Below are 20,298 nucleotides of genomic sequence, written 5' to 3'. Positions count from 1 at the left end.
CGAAACTGTGACGTGTGAGCTGACGCCATGACACGAGTCAATGGGTTGACTGGATATTCTTCTCCTCCACTTCACCCTCACATGCTCCCCGATAATCAACATCTAACTCATCAATCAGTAGACCACCACCTATACTATATGCATGCCTCCTCCTTTTCTAATTCAACAACCAGATACGGTATATTCTTGCTAAATGCCAAGTTTATTTGATAAAAATCTTGTACTTAAACTACATAAACTCATCGGTTTGGTTACAAGACTGGCGGCAAATGTTAGGAGTCACACGTGTGTCTGGTAGAGTCAAATCATCACACATGGCGGAACAATTTATTTTTATTCCGAAACAAATTTTTTATTGCTAGAACAATTAAAGAATTATTCCACGACAAAAAAATTATTCCAAAATAAATTTAACTGGATTTACATATATTGGCCGATTTATTGGATCGGTTTAGTCCCAAAACACAAAATCTAGAGAGGGGAGGGGGGTGCTCTATGTGACAAGTCTGCTCTGGGTGAGAAGAAGAAAAAGAGACCTCGTTGATGAAAATTGAATACGTTTTCTATGTATTTATTCATCCTTTATATATAGTAGCATGTTACAGGTAGAAGAGGTAAATCTGAATGTGCCTTCTATATATGAGTTTATTTATCTTTAGCATCTGAAACTGTAACACAATTAAATAATGCATAATTGCAAGATTTGGTGATAAGTTTTTGACATGAAAGGCCTGACATGTGGTGTGTAAAAAAAAACAGCGGGTGGTGGTGCATAAAGAAGAAACAGGTTCCATCTACCGTCACTCAGGCCAAGAAAATGACCCGCAAGTCTTTGGCAATAGAGTATTACCTGTCATGGTCGCTATTTTACCACATGTGAGAGTTCATAGGATAATGCAAAAGAAACAAAGGATGAAGAAAGGATAGGGTTTGGTTTGGTTAGGATTTGGTGTGGACCGGGTCCCACCAGGACGTTGACCTTTCAACGGTTGATTGGTGTGGAGGGAAGGGAGCAGGGGAGTTGGCCCCATATGGACTCTATCTAGAGCTCTAGTTGATGCCCAACTCCCCAACACCTGTTTGCTTTTAACCGGATCCAAGGTACAACGAGGAAACGAGGTGGTTGCCAAGGTTACATCGGCATCTGATTCCGTACAGTCCCAATTGGTGACGGTGAGGATCTTATTTTGCATGATTTTTTTTTCTCGTGGGGAGAAGAAATAACCGATGTGTGCACCCTACCATGCATCTTGCAGCTCCAATAATTTATCTTCAACTTAAATTTGGGTGCCAATTGTTCTCCTACAAAGACTACATAGTTTCTTGTTGATGTTCCATCATGGGGGGTTTTTCCCCCCTACAAGATAGCTGCCGCCACTTTGCCTCGTGCGCTCATGTCTAGTTGAACAATTGCTTCACGCATAAGTCACAAGAATTTGAACACTTCAACTCTGTAGAATAGGCAGTTGAAGAGACACTTCACTTATGGAGTATTTGCCCTAGTAAGCCGACATATTTAACGGTCTGAACACAAGAACATCATGCTCGTACCAAGAGGGAAGCTAGAGCAAAGAATACCCCAGTTCGCCTATGATTTTTGAAGAAGTCGGTTCGCCTATGATCATCATGTATACGATTATATAGAAATTCTATAGTTCTCCACTAAGTCAGCCTGAAAGGATTTTATTTCAGAAAGATGGGTTCACAATAACTCTAAAGAAATCAGAATTTTCTATTCCACAATCATTTATAATTCCATTTTAATAAATAAAACAAAAAAAAAACAATATCATGGTATGGGGTAGTATGTTTTCATCATCAACTTCGTCACACTCACACAGCCACATTACTTTCTGCGAAGCTAGCTTAAGGCTTTTACTTTTGTTTGTGTCGCCTTCTTCGCACACAAGTCAATTCGTTTACCTATCTTTTTTCCTGTTAATGGAAGTCAATCGGTTCAGTAGGAATTTTCCCAGTGTTTTCGCCTTGATCTTTGTGTCCGATATTCGCCGTTCCTGTGTCAGCTCGGTTGGTCTAGACCACTTCCTTCAACCGTTGATCAGTCTGCTCAAACGTAACTGATATTCAAGAATCATGAATCTTTTTTTTTTTGCGGGTAAGAATCATGAATCCTTCAACAATAGAAAACGATGCAAATTCGATCTTTGATGCCCACTTTACTCTTCTTTCGGGGAACTAGCATCGAGCCGAACAAATGAAAAATGTGAGATTTAACCCTAAACATCTTGGCTTGCGCGCTCCTAAAAATAGGTCCTGCAATCTCTGAAGGGTCCCATACGGGCATACGGCCATATCCCACGAGATCAATAGGGTAAAAGGAGGGAACATTCAAAGGAGCAGATGCCGTTGAAAGTTCAAGTCCTTCTAGGGCGGCAGCACCCGGCCCACTTCAACAATTTCACCATACTTTGTCTGATCTGATCCTCTTTGTAGAAGATTCTCTCGAGAGCTTATTAGCAGAACGTATCACTCCCCTTTCACAAAGGTCCAAGGTACCCTTGATTAGGCCGTCGACTCAGGGGCGGGCCCAGGATTTCGAATATGGGTATTCAAAATCTCACAAGGGTAAAAAAATTTTCATGGCCTAAATCCTGGTACTTGGCATCTATAATTGAGTATAGCATCAATTAGTACAAATGGCCTATTTGTACTAAGTGTGTAGAAGTACTGCTAATTGTATCTAGAAAGTCTTTTCTTCTTTCTTATATGATATTTTTAGACCAACATATGAGTCAAAAGCATAACTAAATTTTCAAACGATAGTAAACTTTTTTTTGAAACGAAAACAATAATAAACTTGAAAAGGATGAAGAAGAGCAAACCTTATTTATTCCTTTTGTTTTCTTTTCATGAAGATGCCCCTGCCTACTACAACTATAAATAAAACTAGAAAACCAAATAGAAACCTTGCAATCAAGGTGGACCACAACCATGAAGAACTGAATAGGCTACTATAGTACTATATAATATAAGAGAAAGAAAACGAGTTATCTAAATTGGATCAGCCGCAATGATCAAACCAAACTAATTAAAATAGGAGGCTTCACAATCTCGTCTCTAAATATTTCAATCAAAGTAGACAGCTGTGTACTTCTAGCCCCTATTAAGTACTTCTTCTTGTTAGTGCTCCATAATACATGTACAAATGAACATGTCAACAAGATTCAAATCGGAAGCAACAAATTAGTACCTTCGTCGCAATACCTCGCTCGCCGCTCACACACAGCTCGGCTGCCGCCGGCCACCATGGAGGTGCGGAGCCCCTACGGCAGTGCTGCCTAGCGCACGGTGGCTGCTCGCCGCTCGGGACGCAGAGTCCCTGCAGCCTGCAGGCCTAGCACTTGGCCTCCGCTGGCCACCCTTCTCCTGCAGCTGTCCAGGCAGCGCTGCTGCGTCGGGGGCAAGATGGCCGGCCGGCTGGCCGGGTAGCAGGCGCAAGGCAAGGCGGCGGCCGGCAGCTGGGCAAGACGGGCAGGAGATGGCGCGGCGCTGGTGGGGATCGGGAGACTGGAGGAAGGTCAGAGCGGGGCACCGGTCTGGAGCATGGTTTTTGGGCCGCATGAGCTTGTGTGGGCCGCGCGGGGGGAGCTAGGCTGCTAGATTTTTGGGTCAAAGTAGAGATTGGGACACCTGAAGCCTGTTTTGTTGTATTATTTTTATTTTTTTCAGTCAAATACATAGGATAGACTATATATATATATAAACTTTTTGATCAAAAATAATAGGTATTCAGTTGAATACCCTTGAATTCAATGGGGCCCGCCCCTGCGTCGACTAGAAAACACCATGCATTGACAGCCATGGTCAAATATCTAGCCAGGGCAGAGTTACGAGACCTACCATTTTTCGCCTTTTTTTTCACCTTCAAGGATTACCCACGCCGATTAAAATTACACAGCTTATTTCCTTTCGTAATTAGAACATGCTTTTGTCCAACAGTTACTCTATTAACATACATTTTTTTACAAAGTCAATGCCATTTAGATTCGTATTAAAAATACTTCCTCATTATTGTTACTTTGCATCACATGAGCAACATACTAATAGACTAATTGCTGGTCGATCTTATCCTAACGAAACAAAATACGCCGTATAGTTTCGAATCAAATCAAGAGGATCAGGCAGTAGCTCTGCCGTTCAATTCAGCGGGAAAGCGAGTTTTTCAAAAGTGAACTCAAGATGTACTTGAGATTTAAGCTAGTAACCCCAGATGGGTTGGCATACGACAAGATGGTATCCGTAGACCACAACCAAAAAACTGGCATCGCTTTTCTTACCCGAGTCAGTAAACACGCCAAGGCTTTCACTGTCAGCCCGGATCTCGAGTAACCGGACACGATGTCCTACCCCAAATGCGTACAGCTCGTGCGGCAGCGAGTTCGCTGACCGCAAAAGGTCGCAGAAACGTGCGGCTTCGGCTTGAAACCAGCCACTAATTCCAGTTCAACCCCAGCGAATTTTCGCCGTCAAAGAAGCGCGCGCACGTAGCGAGCATATGCCAGAACAAAGTATACGACGACGCCCGTGGGGGAAGAAGAGGAAGAAGAAATTCATGGTGAGTAGCCTGCTTACCCGTCGTTGTCCGCGCTGTCAGGTCCATGTCCATCCATCCGGTTGTTTACTCCTGTGGGCTTCTTGTTGTTCCCTGCGCCGCATGCATCCCGCGGCGGCACGGCACGGGCGACGCACCGGTCGCCGAGAGCCCCCCAGCCTTGGTGCACATGGTGATGAACTGGCGAGGGACCATGGATGATGGTGATGCTACCTGCCAATGGCATTGCCAAGCAAACACATCAATGAAACCTAACTTGCTTGAGAGAGGACGAGATGAGGTTACCTGAGTTCAGACGGAACGGGACACCTCAGCCCAGACGGACAGCGGCTCACGCTACCTTGGTTTGGTTGTCTCATCAGTTTGGTCGGCATGGAGTGTGTGCGGGTGTGTTTAATTAGGTGCATGGATGCAACTATGCAAGCAGTGCTTGCACCAGAATGTCAAGCTCAAGCAGATAGGTATGCACAGAAATGGTTAAATGGTTTTATGATTGTCACTATTGCGCTACAAGAGATGTCTCCATGTACATGATTCTCATTCGCTGTTCATGAGGGCCTTTTTTAAATAAGGATTCATGAAGCTGTTTAGCTTGGCTAAAGCATATCAAAGAAGTCAAGCAAGAGAGCTACTTCTCGGTGTAAAAGCTATGTTTGATCAGGTCCTCCGCCTTAGTCTGCACCATAGCCCATTCTTCGTGTGGATGGTGGCGCCCGTCACCATCTCCACTTCGTCGGGCGACCCCCTCAGCTCCACATCAAACTTCTGCAGCAGCAGGGACAGTGCCACCGTTGACTCCAGGAGCGCAAATTGGTCTCCCACGCACTTGCGGGGTCCTCCGCCAAAGGGAAGGAAAGCAAAGTCCGCTATGATCTGGTAAAGGGGAAAACTTGATATGTACTCAATTTCTTATTGGACATAAAAGCATACTGCAGTGGACAGGGTGAAGCGAATATTGTTGAACCAGACCTCATTGGGGTACATTGCGCCGGGACTCCTGCTGGGATCAAAACCAGACCAGCCTTCTATGCTCTCTTCCTTCTTTGGAACTGAAAATCTCTCAGGTTCAAATTCATTTGGCCGGTCCCAAAAGTATGGGGATCGGTGGAGGTTGTACACCTGCAGGGCCAGAATTTACCATAAGGCAAGCAATGGCACGGATCAAACCATTTACAATGCAGCCAAGTTTAGAGCCATTTGTGATGCACAAGTCTTAACAAAAGTTCCTCACAAAAACAACTATATTATTATACAAACCATTTCGAAACTGCAATTGCCTAACTCACCGAAACAAATATATCAGTCCCGGTTGGTATTTCATATCCCTCTTTTGCTCCATTGTACCCACCTGCATAAATAGACACAAAATAATCAGCAGGAATTGCAAGGGCATGTATCAACAACGGCAACATATCCTGCTTGTCGAGTTGTCGTTAAATTAATTCGATGAAAACTAAAAGAAATTTCAAAAAGCATCACAGTAATATGATGCATCTAGTGAAATCAAATGGGAAGACATGAATGAAATGAACTACAAAGCATGCTATATGTCGGTACCCCAGGACTGGGGTACCCCCTCTTGCTGTGTCTAAGCAAGAGTCTCGTAGTTATCCTTAACTACGCCCTGACGGCCGAGCAGCCGGACCCCTGTGGTCCGGAGCCATACTCTCCCGGCAAACGGCCCCGGACCCGCTCCCCGCTTGGGGAGGGTCCGGTGACGCCACATGTCCCGGAGGAGGTAGCCCTCAGCCAAAACAGCTGGGGGCCCCGGACCTCCCAGGGAGTGCCGGACCCTCGCCGGGTCCCGGACCCCCATATACTATCCGGACCCCTCAGCGGGGAGGGAACAGACACCCCGCCTAACGGGGTCCGAAGCCGCCACATGTCCGCAGGCGCAGGCACACGCGCGGCCACCTAGCTTCCTCGGGAAGGCTCGCCCACCTACCGCATTCAATGCGGGAGACGTTAAGTGCGCTCTGCCACAGCAGAGCCCGAGGAGACTTTTGCCAGGCTGTACTGCTGATTGCGCGTTACCAAGGCGCACAGTACAACCGCTGGCGCCGCCCACGCCACGCGCGTTAGTCTGTTACGCCAGTCAGACACGACAGCTCGGCAACGGAGTATCATAACGCCTACGCAGTAGACCCAACAGTCTACGCCGCAACCTACACTGCCTCAACGGGCGCCTCGCCAATGGGACAAGTGAAGACTCCCTTCGGTCAGAAAGTCTACAGTGCAATGAAGCGTATCCGGGAAGAGATTCTCAACCACTGTAGCACCATTAGTGTCTTTTTGATAGTAAAATATACATCCTTGTTGGGCCCATCTGTCGGGGTCCAACACCTGTGTACGCGTCCTCCTTGCACTATAAAAGGGGGACGCCCGCTAGAGAATGACTCAAGCCCCAGCTGGGCAGAGGATAGACTCATTCATACTAAGAGCAATACATCTCACAGTGGATGTAGGGTATTACGCTCCGGCGGCCCGAACCACTCTAAACCCGAGTGTTCTTGCATTCTTGCCCCCAAGCGAGATCGGCCTGATCGCTTAGCACTCTCCCGAGTACTCCCACTCTGGGATTAGGCGGGTGCATTCCGCCACCCGGCTGTGGGTACCCTAAAAAGCTCACGACACTATACATACGAGAAGTGTACAGTAAAAAGAATGTGACCACTTAAGTGGCTGCAGTTAGGCCTATATAGGTGTAATCCAAGTGTGCAATGAAACTAAAACTACTTCCACAAACTTAAACTAAAACCTGAAGCCACAAAGTCATGTGCTTACACTAGTAGAAAGTTTCAGGTCAACACTTACAAATTCAAACTTAATGGAAGCTTACTTTATTAAAGGAGAACATAAATATCATTTAATCCGATTTTCTGTGCTGAGGACATGCCCTTCACAACATCATGAACTTGCCTATCACTCACCAACCACTAAACATCCTTTGGATTGTATGGGGAACAACTTAGGATGTTAGAGAGAGAATGCCGAATGGTACCTGGCAACTTGTCTGGCTGGAGAGAACGCCTGATTAACAATGGTGGCTGAGGATACAAGCGAAGAGCCTCAAGAATGATCAATTTTATGTACCTAGAGGACAATGTAAACGTTTCATGAGAGGAAGGAAAAAAAAATCTGATGTGTAAAATATAGCTAGTAATTCCAGAGACAGAAATGGCACAAAGAATAATCAAAGCTAGTTGAATTCAAAATAATGGTAACATAGTGACATACTCTAATTTCTTGAGGGATTCCACAGTAATTGCCCCATTGCTGAGAACAGAATCAACCTCTGCCTGTGCTTTTCTCATCTTGGTAGGGCTCTGCATCACAATACAGTATAACCATATGATATTAAAGCCAAATTTAATTACTTGCCACATTCAGTGATAACATTAGTGTACCTGGGCTAGCAGAAAAACAGACCATGTCAGAACAGCAGCAGTTGTTTCATGTCCAGCAATAAGCATCGTCATAAGATCATCCCGAAGCTGTCACAAGCCATGAATTTATAAACTTAGTTTGCTGCATATAGGAAGAGAGAGGCAGCATAACATAAAACTCACAAAATGCCTTGTTCTCACAATTTACCTGGCGATCATCAACATCAGCTCCCCGCATGTCAACAAGAAACCTCAGCAAGCTGACATCCTACAAGCTTGATGGAAAAATATGAACCACTATTCACAAACCCCCCCTAGAAGGTGAGAGTCCTGGCACTGAAAGGAGCCAAAAAGGAAGGAGGAATAGCAGCCAACCTTCAGAGATGAGTAGTCCCTTTGCTGGAGCTTTTCCACATCAGCTTCCTATATAGCAAGTTTACAACAGCATTAGAACTACAACAAGCTCCTTAAAATGCCACCATGTGAGAATTGTGTTGCAATTGCACAAACCTGCCTTGTCTCCTTTGCATTTTTTATAAGATTATCAAGGCAATCGTTGATGACCTTGAGGTCACTATGGAACTTGCGCTGCCTTGGAACTATCCATTTTGTAAAAGGAAGATTCCAATAGGGAATGTAAAATGTGGATCGGTGCTCAGCTTCGAAAAGTGTTCCATACACTGCCTGCATAATGGAAACAGAAGCTCTTAAAGCAGACAACATAAAAGCATAATCCATATATCTCAAGATAGTCATGTGTTATGAATCTTCTTCTGTATTTTTACTCGATTTCTCTATCCTAGAATCTGCATCACATTTTATGCACAAATAAACATCAGGTATTAGGACTAGAGATATAATTCTATACCAACCTTGATTACAGGGGATTCCTTAGTAACTGAGTCAAAATCAAAATTGAACACACCCAAACCAATTATATCGAGTGCCAAATTGGAGAACTCAGCTTCAAGGTCCATTATGACTTGGCCTTCACTTTCAGTAAGCTGTTCAAGCTTGGATATTGTTCTTTCTGAGCATTTAGTAAATATTCTCACCATAGCTTCAATGAATAAGGCATGGAACCCAGGTGTTATAACTGCAGAACGAAAGGAATGGATAGATAAGTTGTGCCGCCAGTAAAATATTATTTGAAATGCATACATTTAGCTCAAATAATCTTTAAATCAATTTGATTGCGATCAATAACCACATCAAAAAGAAGTAACCGCTAAAGATCACATTGATAGTTTATTTTTTGGCCCTCAAGGCAAAATGCAATCTAATTAATTCAGAATTAAAAGAAGCCCTAGGATAATTTTGCTTGCCTGGAGGTCTCGTCTTAAGCATCACATAAAGCTAGAAAAAAAATTAGGGTTGGAAAACAGAAATAGCAAGGACTGAATTTTGGAGCAGAAGCTGCTGGCCAACCTGCTACATCTGACTAACAGCATGGGCTATGGCATAGATTAATGCAGAAAAACATGCAGTGTTGTAGACTCGTACTCAGTGCAAACTTGAAAGAACAGAAAATATGATTCAATATCCAACCTTTCTAACCTTTTCTCCTCTGCTTCCAGGTATCAAGGTCGGCAGGTATAAGACCCTTCCCCATTATTGGTTTTAAAATTTCAGCGAGAACTCCCTGATTTCAAGTGCAGAAATACTATGTAAGAGGGAACCCAGCAAATTTCAGCGAGAACTCCCTGATTTCAAGTGCAGAAATACTATGTAAGAGGGAACCCAGCAAACTAAACTAGCTCTTATTCAGAAGCAAAGTCAGGTTACCCACGGAATGTAAATTTATATATGCAAAATGCAGTTGCAGGGAGGCAACTTGTGCTATAAATAAGCTGGCAGCCATCATGGACGTCAGGAAATTATGGTTGAAAGCCATCAAGAATTTCTAAATCATAATAATTATGGAGCCAATAGTATATTTTCTAGACATCATACCTTATCGTAACAGAAAGCATTCTCCCGGAGGATGTGTCTAGCGACGATAGGGTCGGAGACAACTACGAACGATTTGGGTCCAAAAGCAAGCTTGTAGACAGAGCCATGCTGCGAATTCAAAGATCATGACTGGTCAGTGTTGCACGAGTTGTTGTCCTCAGTTTCCATCCCATTTTTCCTATACGGTCAAGGACAACTACGTGGAGAGCAGAGTATACTAAAAAAATGAGAAGATCATAATGCGCGAGAGGGGGGCGACAGGATTGGGGGGCATTCACCTCGAGGAACCAATCGTACAGCGAGAAGAAGAGGGGCTTGCCGAAGAGGTCGGTGACGGCTCCCTCGGCGACGGGCATGGTCCCGACGCTGCCCCCGCTGAGGAAGTTGGTTAGCAGGTTACTGGCGTTGTCGAGCAGGTTCCGCTGCTTCGGCTTGGGCGGCGGCGGCTGCTGCTGCTCCTTGTCGACGCTGGTGGACTGGCACCTGCGTCAACGCCCAAGAGGCACGAATCGGTCGATCGGTCAGTCAGTCTACTAGCTAACACAAATTGGTGAGAATCCGGCTGCCCATCACGCCCAACTGCATGCAGGGTGGCGCTGCGGTAGGTTCGCACGGTGGGGCATGGCGCAGGCAACAGGTCGAACACCTGGTGGACGGCCGCCGGCGCCGGTAGCGAGCGAGGCGAGGGTGCGGGGGTCCGTGCGCGCGTACCTGAGCGCGAGGAGGCGCCTCCTGCGAGACGTGGATGGGGCCGACGCCGCGGAGCCGGGGCGCGGCGTGCCGGCAACCGGCCGCGGCAGCAGCGCGGCCGCGGTGGACGCGGTCGCGGCCATGGCGTGCGGCGCGGGAGGGCGCGCGGGCGGTGGCAAGCGGCAGGGCAGTGGAGCGGAGCCTGGTGATTGGACACGCGCAGGCACAGATAAGGTGGCTTGGCTTCGCGCTGAACTGAATTGGAATCGCGATGGGATGGGTTCGTCGTCGGGAAAGCCGGTGGTGCGGTGCCGTGGGCGCCGCCCACGGAACGTGGCGTCTGGCGTGCGTGCCCTGGCCGGCGCGGTGGCCCGGCCACCACCCGAACGTGTCGCGCACAGGGCGGACCGGTGCTCCAGTGCCCACTCCACTAGCCACAATTGTTTTCTGCTCGCTGCTGCGTCGGGATTCAAATCGCCGATCTTGTTCGTGGGCAAACGCCAAATCCAAGGTGAAAGAGGGGGAAAAATATGCAAAGCTTGTTCGGGGGCGAGCAAATTGTTATTTCTTTACGAGAAAGTTTATATTATGTCCCTCAACTATTGTGCTAAATAGTTTTTTTTTCTCAAAAAATAACTCCATCTATGGAACCTGTATATATTGTAATATCTTTTTCCACCTATGAGTTGTTAAAATCCGGATGGTTCTGTTTGGATCGGTAGAAAATTTCAAAACTCACGAGAGTAGACACAAATTTGTAAAATCTGCACTGAAAGAGTAGCCCGTTTAGATTTTTTTTTTTGAGATACGAGTAGCCCGTTTAGATGAAAATGACCAAACGCCTACGCAGATTACCGAGCCCATTAGGCCCTCGGACGGCCTGGCCCGGTGCTGCCATGACCAACGAGAAAACCAATGCTTGGTCTGGGCTTGCGCTTTCATTTCGATCTGTTTCGTGTTGACCGCACCCCGACGGCCCGACCCCCATCCACCTCGGAAGCGGTCAGCCGGCGATGGCGGAGGCGGCGACGGGGGCGGTGCGGGTGGAGAAGTTGCGGGGGAGGTCGGCGCTGACCCGCTGCTTCGCCAGGTACCCGCTCAAGCTCATCGCCCCCTCCAAGGTGGGCCCCGCCTCCTGCGACGCCGTCTGGCTCTACGCCCTCACCTACGGCGGCGGCATCGTCTCCGTGAGCCCGAGACCTTCCCCCTCTCGATTCTCTCTACACTTCCTGCTGCGCCATCGCGGGCACTTGCGGTTCAGATGTGGCTGCTGTATTGTCTGAAGATCCCTCGTTGCTTGCAGGGGGACACCATCTCGTGCACGGTCAGCGTCGGCGACGGCTGCACGGCGGCGATCACCACGCAGGCCTCTACCAAGGTATGCCTGCTGCTACTCTTCTCCGTCTTATTCCTTTCTAATTGTTTAGGTACATCTGATTCTAAGCTTGACTCCAGGCTTCGTACATTGACCATGACTGTTTTGTTTGGTCCTTTCACCTGTGATGATGCATATGAGTTTATGCGGTAATCAGCAAAGAGGTGGCCAGAGGCCTCTAACCCTGCCTCTGGACTCTGAAGGAAGGTATCACAAACAGTAGCCTGTGAAGCCGTGCAGGTGCAGTCTGTGACCTGCATTTGGACCTTCAGGCATGCCCTGCTTGGGTAATATATTCCTCTGCTGTTGGTAGAAACTAGTAATTGTTCATCGCAACAATGAACACAAGAACTAGAGAATATACTGCTCTACATATTTGGGAGCTCTGCCAGAGGCTGGACAAAATTCAAATCGGGATCTTTCTACCGTGGACATTCCCTTTTAACTTCAACAAAGAAATTAGCTAGCTGACAACGTTCTCTTGCCACGATTGTTTTGACTAGCAAACATGTGATCCTTCTCCAGCATTTCCCGGTTTACGAAATCCTTTAGCCAATTATCATCATGCTTCAGTAGTCATGCATTGAAAAGTACTGTCATCAAAATGCCAATTAAAAGCCTTTTCTATTTCCTGATCGACAAGTACTAGCCTAACTAGTTCACCGCTGAAAATATGACCTGAAAAGCTACTTTCCCTTAATCGGTTGTGTATTTCCTGATCAGAAAGTACTTGTGTAACAAGTACATTGCAAAAAATGTTGTATGTTTCCTTAAAAAAATGTTGTATGTTTCCTGATTGTGAAGTTTGTATGTAGGTGTACAAGGCTGTGGGTTCAAAATGTTCCGAGCAGTTGCTAGAGGTAATGATTCTCCAAAGGAAACTGATGTAGGAATGGCTGAAAACGACCTAATCTTAATTGCATGCTTAATCTGAAAGCAGGAAAAATACATGATTGAATATTTGTTACATGCAGTAGGCCCGTGTTGGAGAAGATGCCTTTCTTGCTGTTATTCCTGACCCTGTAACCTGCTTCTCAACTGCTCGATACCACCAAAAGCAAGTTTTTCAAGTCTCTGCCAATTCAAACTTGGTAATTGTAGATTGGTTTACAAGTGGTCGTTATGAGTGTGGAGAAAAATGGGATTTTAGCTTGTACAAAAGTGTCAACCATATTTTCCTCGGAGATCTTCCTCTCTTTATCGACTCGGTAAAAACTCTTGACCTTATCCTTCTAGACGTGCTTTTTTAGTTCGATCCGTCTCTGTTTCAGATTTTTTATAATTATCAACATATCCCATCTGAAACCTATTTTTATGCATGAGTAGGTTCTGTTGGAACAAGGCTCAAATTGGAGCCTTGCTGAGCAGATGCAGGAATACAATGTGATCGCAATGGTTGTATTACTAGGGTAAGGTCAACAATCAATAGTTCATTGTCATGCACATTTTGCCTTGGGCTGTGTTTAACTCAATTAGAAAACTAAAATGTTATGACATGAATGGGTTTCAGACAGCACTCACAGGCCTAGTGTGCATATATCTATTCAGATTAGAACCTGTTATTGTTTTCCAATTGTTATTGTAGTTTGTCTGACAGTATCCTATGCTATAGTTTCTTAATTCAGTACAGACCTGTTTGCATTGTTATTGTATAGTATCTCGACTAATGATCTGCTGTTGCATCCGGGAGGTGTGTTTGTATTTAGTATATTCTAGGGTGCCTAGGATTTTTCAGGAACAAATAAAATTGTTAGAAATGAGGATGTTCATTCGCCTGAATGCCAGGTTCTGAACTATTTGTACCGACCATGATTCATTGCAATGCTTCCCTTTCTGAAGGCCAAAGCTGAAGACCATGCAAGAACAGATGCAAGCTGAAGTCCGAAAGCTGATGTCTGGGCAACTGCGCCCGCCCACATCCGGTGGTAGCCTCTACGCGATGAGATCACAACCACCACCGCAGCGCCCCCAAAGGCCCCCGCTCATCGCCTCCTGTAGCCCATTCGGTCGCACGGTTTGCTGCTGCTCCAATTTTACCGTTGCCCTGCAATCGTAGCTAATATCGTAGCTAATCTGTTGTTTGGGCTTACGAACACCGACATCTTTCAACGTTTCTCTGTCTGCAGAGAACAGGCATGGTTGCTCGGGTAGCCGCGGTGAGCACTGAGCTCGTGTACAGCTTCCTGAGACACCATCTGGCTGCACTGGAGCCGTTCCTTGGTGCTTCCCCTTATGCTGCGTCATGAAGTTTACACAGCCAATTGATGAGTCATACTAAAAAATAGTGACTTATAAGTCATGTATGTTTGATTGTAGGTAACTTATAAATTCACCTATAAGTTTGTAATGAAAAGGTTGGAATTCGTTGGGAGAACAAAACGTGGTATCTGGTCCTGACACCGGAGTATATCAGAACAGAACCTTGTGGCGCCAATGCATCTGTGGTGCTTTTTTTTCTAAAAAAAAAAAGCCTGTGATGCGTTTCATCTTCCGTAATCTGGAAAGCAGTTGGGAAAACGTAGAAATTTCAGCAGTAATCTCACAGAAGAGAAACGGCTGATCGTATAAATTCTGAGCTTCCAAGCCAAACCGAGCATACTCTGACGGCACCGAAACAGCAGGACGAGCAGTGCACGTGTACGCCCGGATGGACGCCACGCGCGTCAATGATGGCGAGGGGAGCTGGGCGGAGGAGACCAATGGTCAAAAGCGCCGTACAATAATGGAGGGCGTGGGGGATGGCTAGACCTGAAGCGCGCAGGTGAGATGGGGGCGGCCGCTGCCTCCCTTTCTCCTGCAGCTTCAAGAGCCGCAGCAGCGCGCCCAAAGGCCCAGCATCATTGGACATTTGGACCACCCCGCCTTCTGCTCCCCCACCCCCCAGCGTCCTCGCTCTCTACCTCTTGAAGCCATTGGGCCTCCCTTTCCATCACGAAATCAACACATAAATCCAAGAAATTTGTTCACATCTCTCTCTCGATCAAATCAAATGCACATGCATATATGCTGCGAATTATGATGATTTTTGAACATTTTGACTGCGTATTAAGGATAGAAGTTTGCGAGGGCACTTTTTTTGTGCAGCATAGCGCAGGTGGTTGCATGATTGCATCATGGCGCCTGGATAGGGAGCAGAGGGGGAGAGGGGAGGCAACGGCCAACGGCAGCGTGCGCTCGCGCACTGTTGCGAGACGAACCGGCGTCAGTTGGGGACGATGGTCCTCCACCCGTTTCCATTCCATCCGGCCGCCCCGGCCCGGTCCTCCTCCTGAAGTCCTGAGGCTGTCACTCTTCTTCAATGCTGCCACGGGATCACGGCTCGGATCACGCTGCTGAGAGAACACTGACCCAGCTGGAACTTGACCGGACCGTGCGCCGGTCGCCTTCAGACAACGGGATGCAATTCATCTGTCCTCTGATTGAAAAAAAATGTACAGCAATTTCATAATGCAAGGATTTTACACGAATTTTAATTTGAACGAAGTTTGAGAGAGAGAGAGAGTTTTGAAAGAAGAGAGGGGGGAAGGGCACAGTGAGATGCTGCCCTTGTTGGTTGGTTGGTTGGTTATGTGGCATGTGGCAAAGCTGACAAAGGGGGTGTAGCAATAGATAGGGGGAGAAGAGACGGATGAGACCATCAGCAGCGGCCCTGTTTGGTTTGCGTAGCGCGAGTAGCGCACACGATTTTCGAGAAAAAAATCTCATATAGAGTACTAAACGAAGTTTATTTGCAAAATTTTTTCACGGATCGGTGTAATTTTTCACGACAAATCTAATGGCAGTAATTAATCGATGATTTGCTACAGTGATGCTACAGTGGCCATCATCTGATCGTGCGGTCAAAGGCCTCATTAGATTCGTCTCACGAAGTAGCGCAGGGTTGTAGAGTTAATTTTGTAAATTGCCTTTATTTAGTACCCTAATTATTGGTCAAAATTTTTGTGATACCTATACTAATTCAAACCAAACAGGGCCGGACAGGAGGGTGTGCATGCTGCATGGTGTCAGGGCCAGCAAGGAGGACTGGGGGAGGGAGGTGTAGCTTGTAGCCACACGGCAATCATTGGAGGAACCGAGCAAGCTTTGATACTGCAGTTGTTTTGGTTACGGCTGCTTCTCCAGTATTGGCAAAATGAGAAGAAGAAGAAGAAAAACACGTCACAATTGCCCCCAGCGTGGGACAAACGCGGTACAGTGCACACTAGTGCCGTGCGTTTGAGGAGTGATGAGGATTTCAGTAACGAAAAAAATCGTGAGAAATGTCAGTGGCCAGCTTGGTGATGGATGTTTGTGTGAGGAAGTATAGGTTTAGAGATTCTTGCGGCCAAAAATGGGCTCCACTTCTTATTAGTTCCACTTTCTCGCCACCACCAGAGTTGGCGAAGAATACAAAGAAAAACTCATGATTCAAAGGAAAAAAAATTGTGGTTAACATTGTTGGGTTTCAAGTTTCAACCCCACGATCTTTTGCACAACATATAGGGATGGAAACAGAATGAAAATGTAGGAAAACGGGTAGGCTACGCTAGCACCACTACCGCATATACCCAAGACGCTTGCGAGTAGAAGATCATAGATCGTTACCACTAGACGCGCAGCGCAGCGGAAGAAGTCGCGCGTCGATGTAGAGCAAGTAGTCGATCACGTCCCACGAACCGAGCTCCTCGTACTTGATCCCAGCAGCCGATCAGCGCAGCAGTCGCAGCAGCGCCTCCACGGAGTCCACACGTACGGGGATGAAACGCCGGGCGTCGGTGTGCTAGCACCGCACGCACGGCAAGGGCGGCGGCCGAGAGAGAAGGGGAGGGGCGGCGGCTAGGGAGGTGGCGCAGCTCAGGGTTTCGCCCCCTAGCCCCTCCCTCGTATATATAGGGCGTACTAATAGGCTTCTATCTCATAGGCCCATGAGTAATCCTAATCCCTCTTGGATCAATATTCTTTTGGGCCTTTAAACCGTATTGTGATGATGGGCTCTTGGGCATATCACCAACAGAAAATAGAAAAATGGATATTCAAAATATCTGAATCAATTTTCATACGAATCTGATCCGCTTCCATCCTAGGAACGGAAATACAAAAAAGAATACCCGAAATATCCGAATATGTTTCCACACAAGTCTGATCCGCTTCCGTCGTTAACAACAGAGGAGGCAATCCCTGACCCGACAGCGGGAACCCCTGGGCCCCCCCGATGAACGGGGCACGGTGGCCTATGTCCGGATCTAGCTACATTGCCGTCACGCTGGCGAGACACGTGCGACGGCAAGTACAGAAAACCGATCTAACGGTTACCCGTGCAACAGTACTCATGGAAATACATTGCCTTCGAAACGGAACGTGATGGAAAGCAAAGTCCCATGGAGGGCCGCACCTCAAAGGTGCCAGCAGGGCGCCATGTTTGGGCACAGGTGAGGTGTGGTCACGATGCATGGAGTGGTGACCTGAGCATGGCACTGGCCAGGCCGGGCCACAATGCTCCAATTGTTTGTGTACAGTGGCGGCCCTAATTGGCGGTCAAACATGAGGTGCTGTGCGTGCTCGTTGAATGGAAACTCGCGGCGAATGAGAGCTCAGAGCTGCTCGTGACCAGCGTGCAATGGTGTTGCTCGGTTGCTCCTCTGCACAAGCCCTACCTGCTGGCAGCAGCAGCAGGCGATCACTTCGGAGCTGAGAAAGACGAACGGCTAGTTAAGCCCCTCGAAACGACCAGTCCACGGGGTCCAGGGCAACACAAGGCATGTAGCCATGTACCCCTCGGTCCCATGAAAAGTAGTCCTGAAAAAAATCACACAAAAATATTGTCAAATTTTTATTTTTTCCAAACTAATTAAGTGATCAAAATTGTTCAAAAAAAGTAAGTGATCGGATTCGATTTACATGTTAAAGTTAACTGCATGTGGCTAATAACTGAGTGTACGAGAGTCGGTTGTGACAACACGGTTGCTTACCATTTTATCGTGTCCCGAGCTAGCTCCCATGTGCAGGAGCCCAACATCGCCACCCCTCCTGGCCTGTTGCTTTTTTTTTCCCTTGTGGGTTAATCTAAGAGCCTCTTTGGCAGGGTTTCTAAACGAGCTTCAAATTCGGCTCCATGCCAAGCTCTGGCAGATGGAGTGCTCTCCGACGGCTCCACCAAAGAAGTCTTTAAAAACACGTTGTCTAGAGCCCAATGACAGAGGGGGACTGGGGAGCTAGAAGAATGGCTCCCTACTCCCCGCGGCTCCTTAGCCTCCTCATGCATGGTGAGGGTCTGAGGGAGGATGGGGCCAGCCGCGGGAGAGCACCACCTCGGCGCGGGAGGGACCGTGTCGGAGCGCGAGGGAGCTGGCCACTCTGCGGTAGCGAGGGGAAATGGGATAATGAGGAGAGCGAATGTGAAGAAAAAAAGTAAGAGAAATTTAGACCTTTCATCTTCTATACAATATAAAAAAGCTATTTTATCAAATATTTTTAAAAAAACTTCAACTCCATTAAAAAAACCGCTCCAGATCGACGAGGTAGTGGCGACGATGATGCTCTGGAATAAGGTCTCTCCGGCCTTTCCGTACCTCGACGACGTCCGTTCTGGCGCCGACGATGGCCAAGTGAGAGTTAGTTCTGCCAGATCTTTGCAGTTGGTGTGTCAGTCAGGAGATGCAATTGGCTGTCCTTTGTTGTGGCGATTTCGACCTCTTCTTTCGATCCGTTTGGTAATAAGATCCGGTTTCTTCAACCTCTGTTTTTGTGGTGAAGGGTTGCAAGCCTGTGTTGTTTGGAGTGTTTCCCCAGCCGATATTCTTTCAGCGGTTGCTAGATCTCGTGGCAAGCAGCGAGTAGTTTTTACGGTCTTCAAAGTCTTGTGTGGCGATGACGTTTGCATGTGTCCCTTTTTCTTACTGTCTTTTCATTGTGTTTTTCAAGGTTCGGATGAAAAGACGATCAGAGAACTCTTCAATGTAATTTTTTTTATGTTGTCTTGTGTCACGTTGTTCTTCTATTATACTAGCAATTGTTTTTCTTGATATGAATCAAATATTAAAAAAAAGCAACCGGAGCTTGAGCTGTTTATCGAGAAGCCGTGGAGAAGCTGTCCAGAGCTGAGAGCGGCCCCGAAGGGATACGCTATCTTTGCCATTGCTCGAGTGCCGTCTTCGAGAGCGAGCGTACGGCGCAGTCTAGACCAGACCGTAGTGCCGTACGGACGCAACGCAGGGGGTGCCGTGGTGCCCTGGTGGGGGCGATGGGGCCCGGGCAGCCCGGCCTGTCGCGCCTACACGTACCCAATATTCTTGCGGGATCTGCAGATGAAAACTGAATTTTTGCGAGGCTGCTGGTTGCACCGGAAGATGTGATCTGTGACGCAGCTGCATCAGCGTGTGCTAGGCTGGAGTCAAGCTCGATCCTGCCGCAATCACTCATCAGAAGGATGAAGGCAATAGAGATTCAGGGAGGAGCTAAACACACCCCCAAACTCTCTTTGCTTCTACATCATCAGTGACGCACATGCACTGCAGCTCGTACGGCAAGGAGTAGTTTTGTAGACGATTAAGTTAGTGGGCTATGTGTCTCCTACCGTGCGGAACCAGAGGGATTTGCTGGCGATTGCTGTCGCTTGATGGCCACTGATGCTGCTTGGCTTTTTCTTCTCTGAAGATGAAGATGGGCTCGCTCCCACCCGACAAAGCCCGCAGTTCAAGTGATTGCCCGGACGGATCGATCCCCTCGGAATTCCCAGCCAGTTAAGCAAGAACGTGTTCGTGTTCGTGTTCGTGTGCGCGTGCATGAATACTGAGTGGAAGTGGTCTTGAAGTGCATCACGCGACTGCAACTTGCCAACCTTTCTAACAGTAGCCGAGCACGCCGACATGCCATTCTTAGGGCTAAGGCGCTAAGGTCAGATTCGATACGCGTGGGACGACGACCCACCAAGATCGTGTTCTAGGCAAGAGCACCGACGGGAAATGCTCACGGTAACCGGCGTTCAATCTACCACGGCAAACTGTGTGCTTTCGGTCACCGGCAATCGCTCTGCTCGTCAGCCGGGTCAGAATCCATCCATCTATCTGATCACAGCTCCCGTTCCCCTGGCGAAACCCGGCGGCGCGCGCGCCTTCTTGGGCCGCGATAAGGGAACCGCCGCAGCCAGCAGCTGCCAGCTGATCCTGATCCTGTCTTGTCATTAAGGCTGTGTTTAGATCCATTTTTCAAAATTCCAAAAATTTTGTAAATCGCTTGTATGGTGTATTAAATGTAGTCGAAAAAACCGCATTACACAAATAGACTGTAAATCGCGAGACGAATCTAATGAACCTAATTAGGCCATGATTAGACACTAAATTACT

At 47.3% G+C, this 20,298-nt stretch overlaps 2 protein-coding genes across 3 annotated transcripts; one reads left to right on the top strand and one right to left on the bottom strand.

Moving 5' to 3' along the window:
- Nucleotides 1-5,035: 5,035 nt before the first annotated feature.
- On the bottom strand, nt 5,036-10,898 carry LOC120666367 (cytochrome P450 97B2, chloroplastic-like). Its single transcript, XM_039946227.1, has 14 exons — nt 10,624-10,898; nt 10,191-10,395; nt 9,913-10,020; nt 9,517-9,601; nt 8,832-9,055; nt 8,470-8,643; nt 8,335-8,382; nt 8,168-8,227; nt 7,981-8,067; nt 7,811-7,899; nt 7,575-7,666; nt 5,860-5,921; nt 5,543-5,692; nt 5,036-5,446 (listed from the first exon to the last, which is right to left on the bottom strand). Exons 1-14 carry the CDS (start codon nt 10,743-10,745, stop codon nt 5,231-5,233), a joined length of 1,722 nt encoding a protein of 573 aa, XP_039802161.1. The 5' UTR covers nt 10,746-10,898; the 3' UTR covers nt 5,036-5,230.
- Nucleotides 10,899-11,545: 647 nt separating this feature from the next.
- On the top strand, nt 11,546-14,411 carry LOC120666257 (urease accessory protein D-like). 2 transcript variants are annotated; one of them, XM_039946100.1, is made up of 7 exons: nt 11,546-11,789; nt 11,906-11,980; nt 12,793-12,837; nt 12,955-13,185; nt 13,304-13,386; nt 13,817-13,991; nt 14,104-14,411. In XM_039946100.1, exons 1-7 carry the CDS (start codon nt 11,616-11,618, stop codon nt 14,221-14,223), a joined length of 903 nt encoding a protein of 300 aa, XP_039802034.1. In that variant the 5' UTR covers nt 11,546-11,615; the 3' UTR covers nt 14,224-14,411. The 2 variants fall into 2 exon arrangements, 1 of the variants encoding a protein (XP_039802034.1); XR_005671675.1 differs by lacking the exons at nt 11,546-11,789; nt 11,906-11,980 and adding an exon at nt 11,990-12,264 and having other exon boundaries at nt 12,952-13,185; nt 14,104-14,233.
- Nucleotides 14,412-20,298: the final 5,887 nt, after the last annotated feature.

Source organism: Panicum virgatum, chromosome 1K, assembly GCF_016808335.1.
Source record: "Panicum virgatum strain AP13 chromosome 1K, P.virgatum_v5, whole genome shotgun sequence".
NCBI classification, from domain to species: domain Eukaryota; kingdom Viridiplantae; phylum Streptophyta; class Magnoliopsida; order Poales; family Poaceae; genus Panicum; species Panicum virgatum.
The sequence above is the reverse complement of the archived record's forward strand: the minus strand, read 5'-3'. Positions and strand labels throughout refer to the sequence as shown.

What these genes read in the sequence shown, in the direction of transcription:
- LOC120666257 (XM_039946100.1), top strand. Translation starts at nt 11,616, where the DNA reads ATGGCGGAGGCGGCGACGGGGGCGGTGCGGGTGGAGAAGTTGCGGGGG. An exon ending in GTTCCGAGCAGTTGCTAGAG is followed by an intron (nt 12,838 to 12,954) that starts GTAATGATTCTC and finishes TACATGCAGTAG; the next exon opens with GCCCGTGTTGGAGAAGATGC. An exon ending in GTAGCCCATTCGGTCGCACG is followed by an intron (nt 13,992 to 14,103) that starts GTTTGCTGCTGC and finishes CTCTGTCTGCAG; the next exon opens with AGAACAGGCATGGTTGCTCG.
- LOC120666367 (XM_039946227.1), bottom strand. Translation starts at nt 10,745, where the DNA reads ATGGCCGCGACCGCGTCCACCGCGGCCGCGCTGCTGCCGCGGCCGGTT. An exon ending in ATGCAAAGGAGACAAGGCAG is followed by an intron (nt 8,383 to 8,469) that starts GTTTGTGCAATT and finishes CTTGCTATATAG; the next exon opens with GAAGCTGATGTGGAAAAGCT. An exon ending in CCAGCCAGACAAGTTGCCAG is followed by an intron (nt 5,922 to 7,574) that starts GTACCATTCGGC and finishes CTATTTATGCAG; the next exon opens with GTGGGTACAATGGAGCAAAA.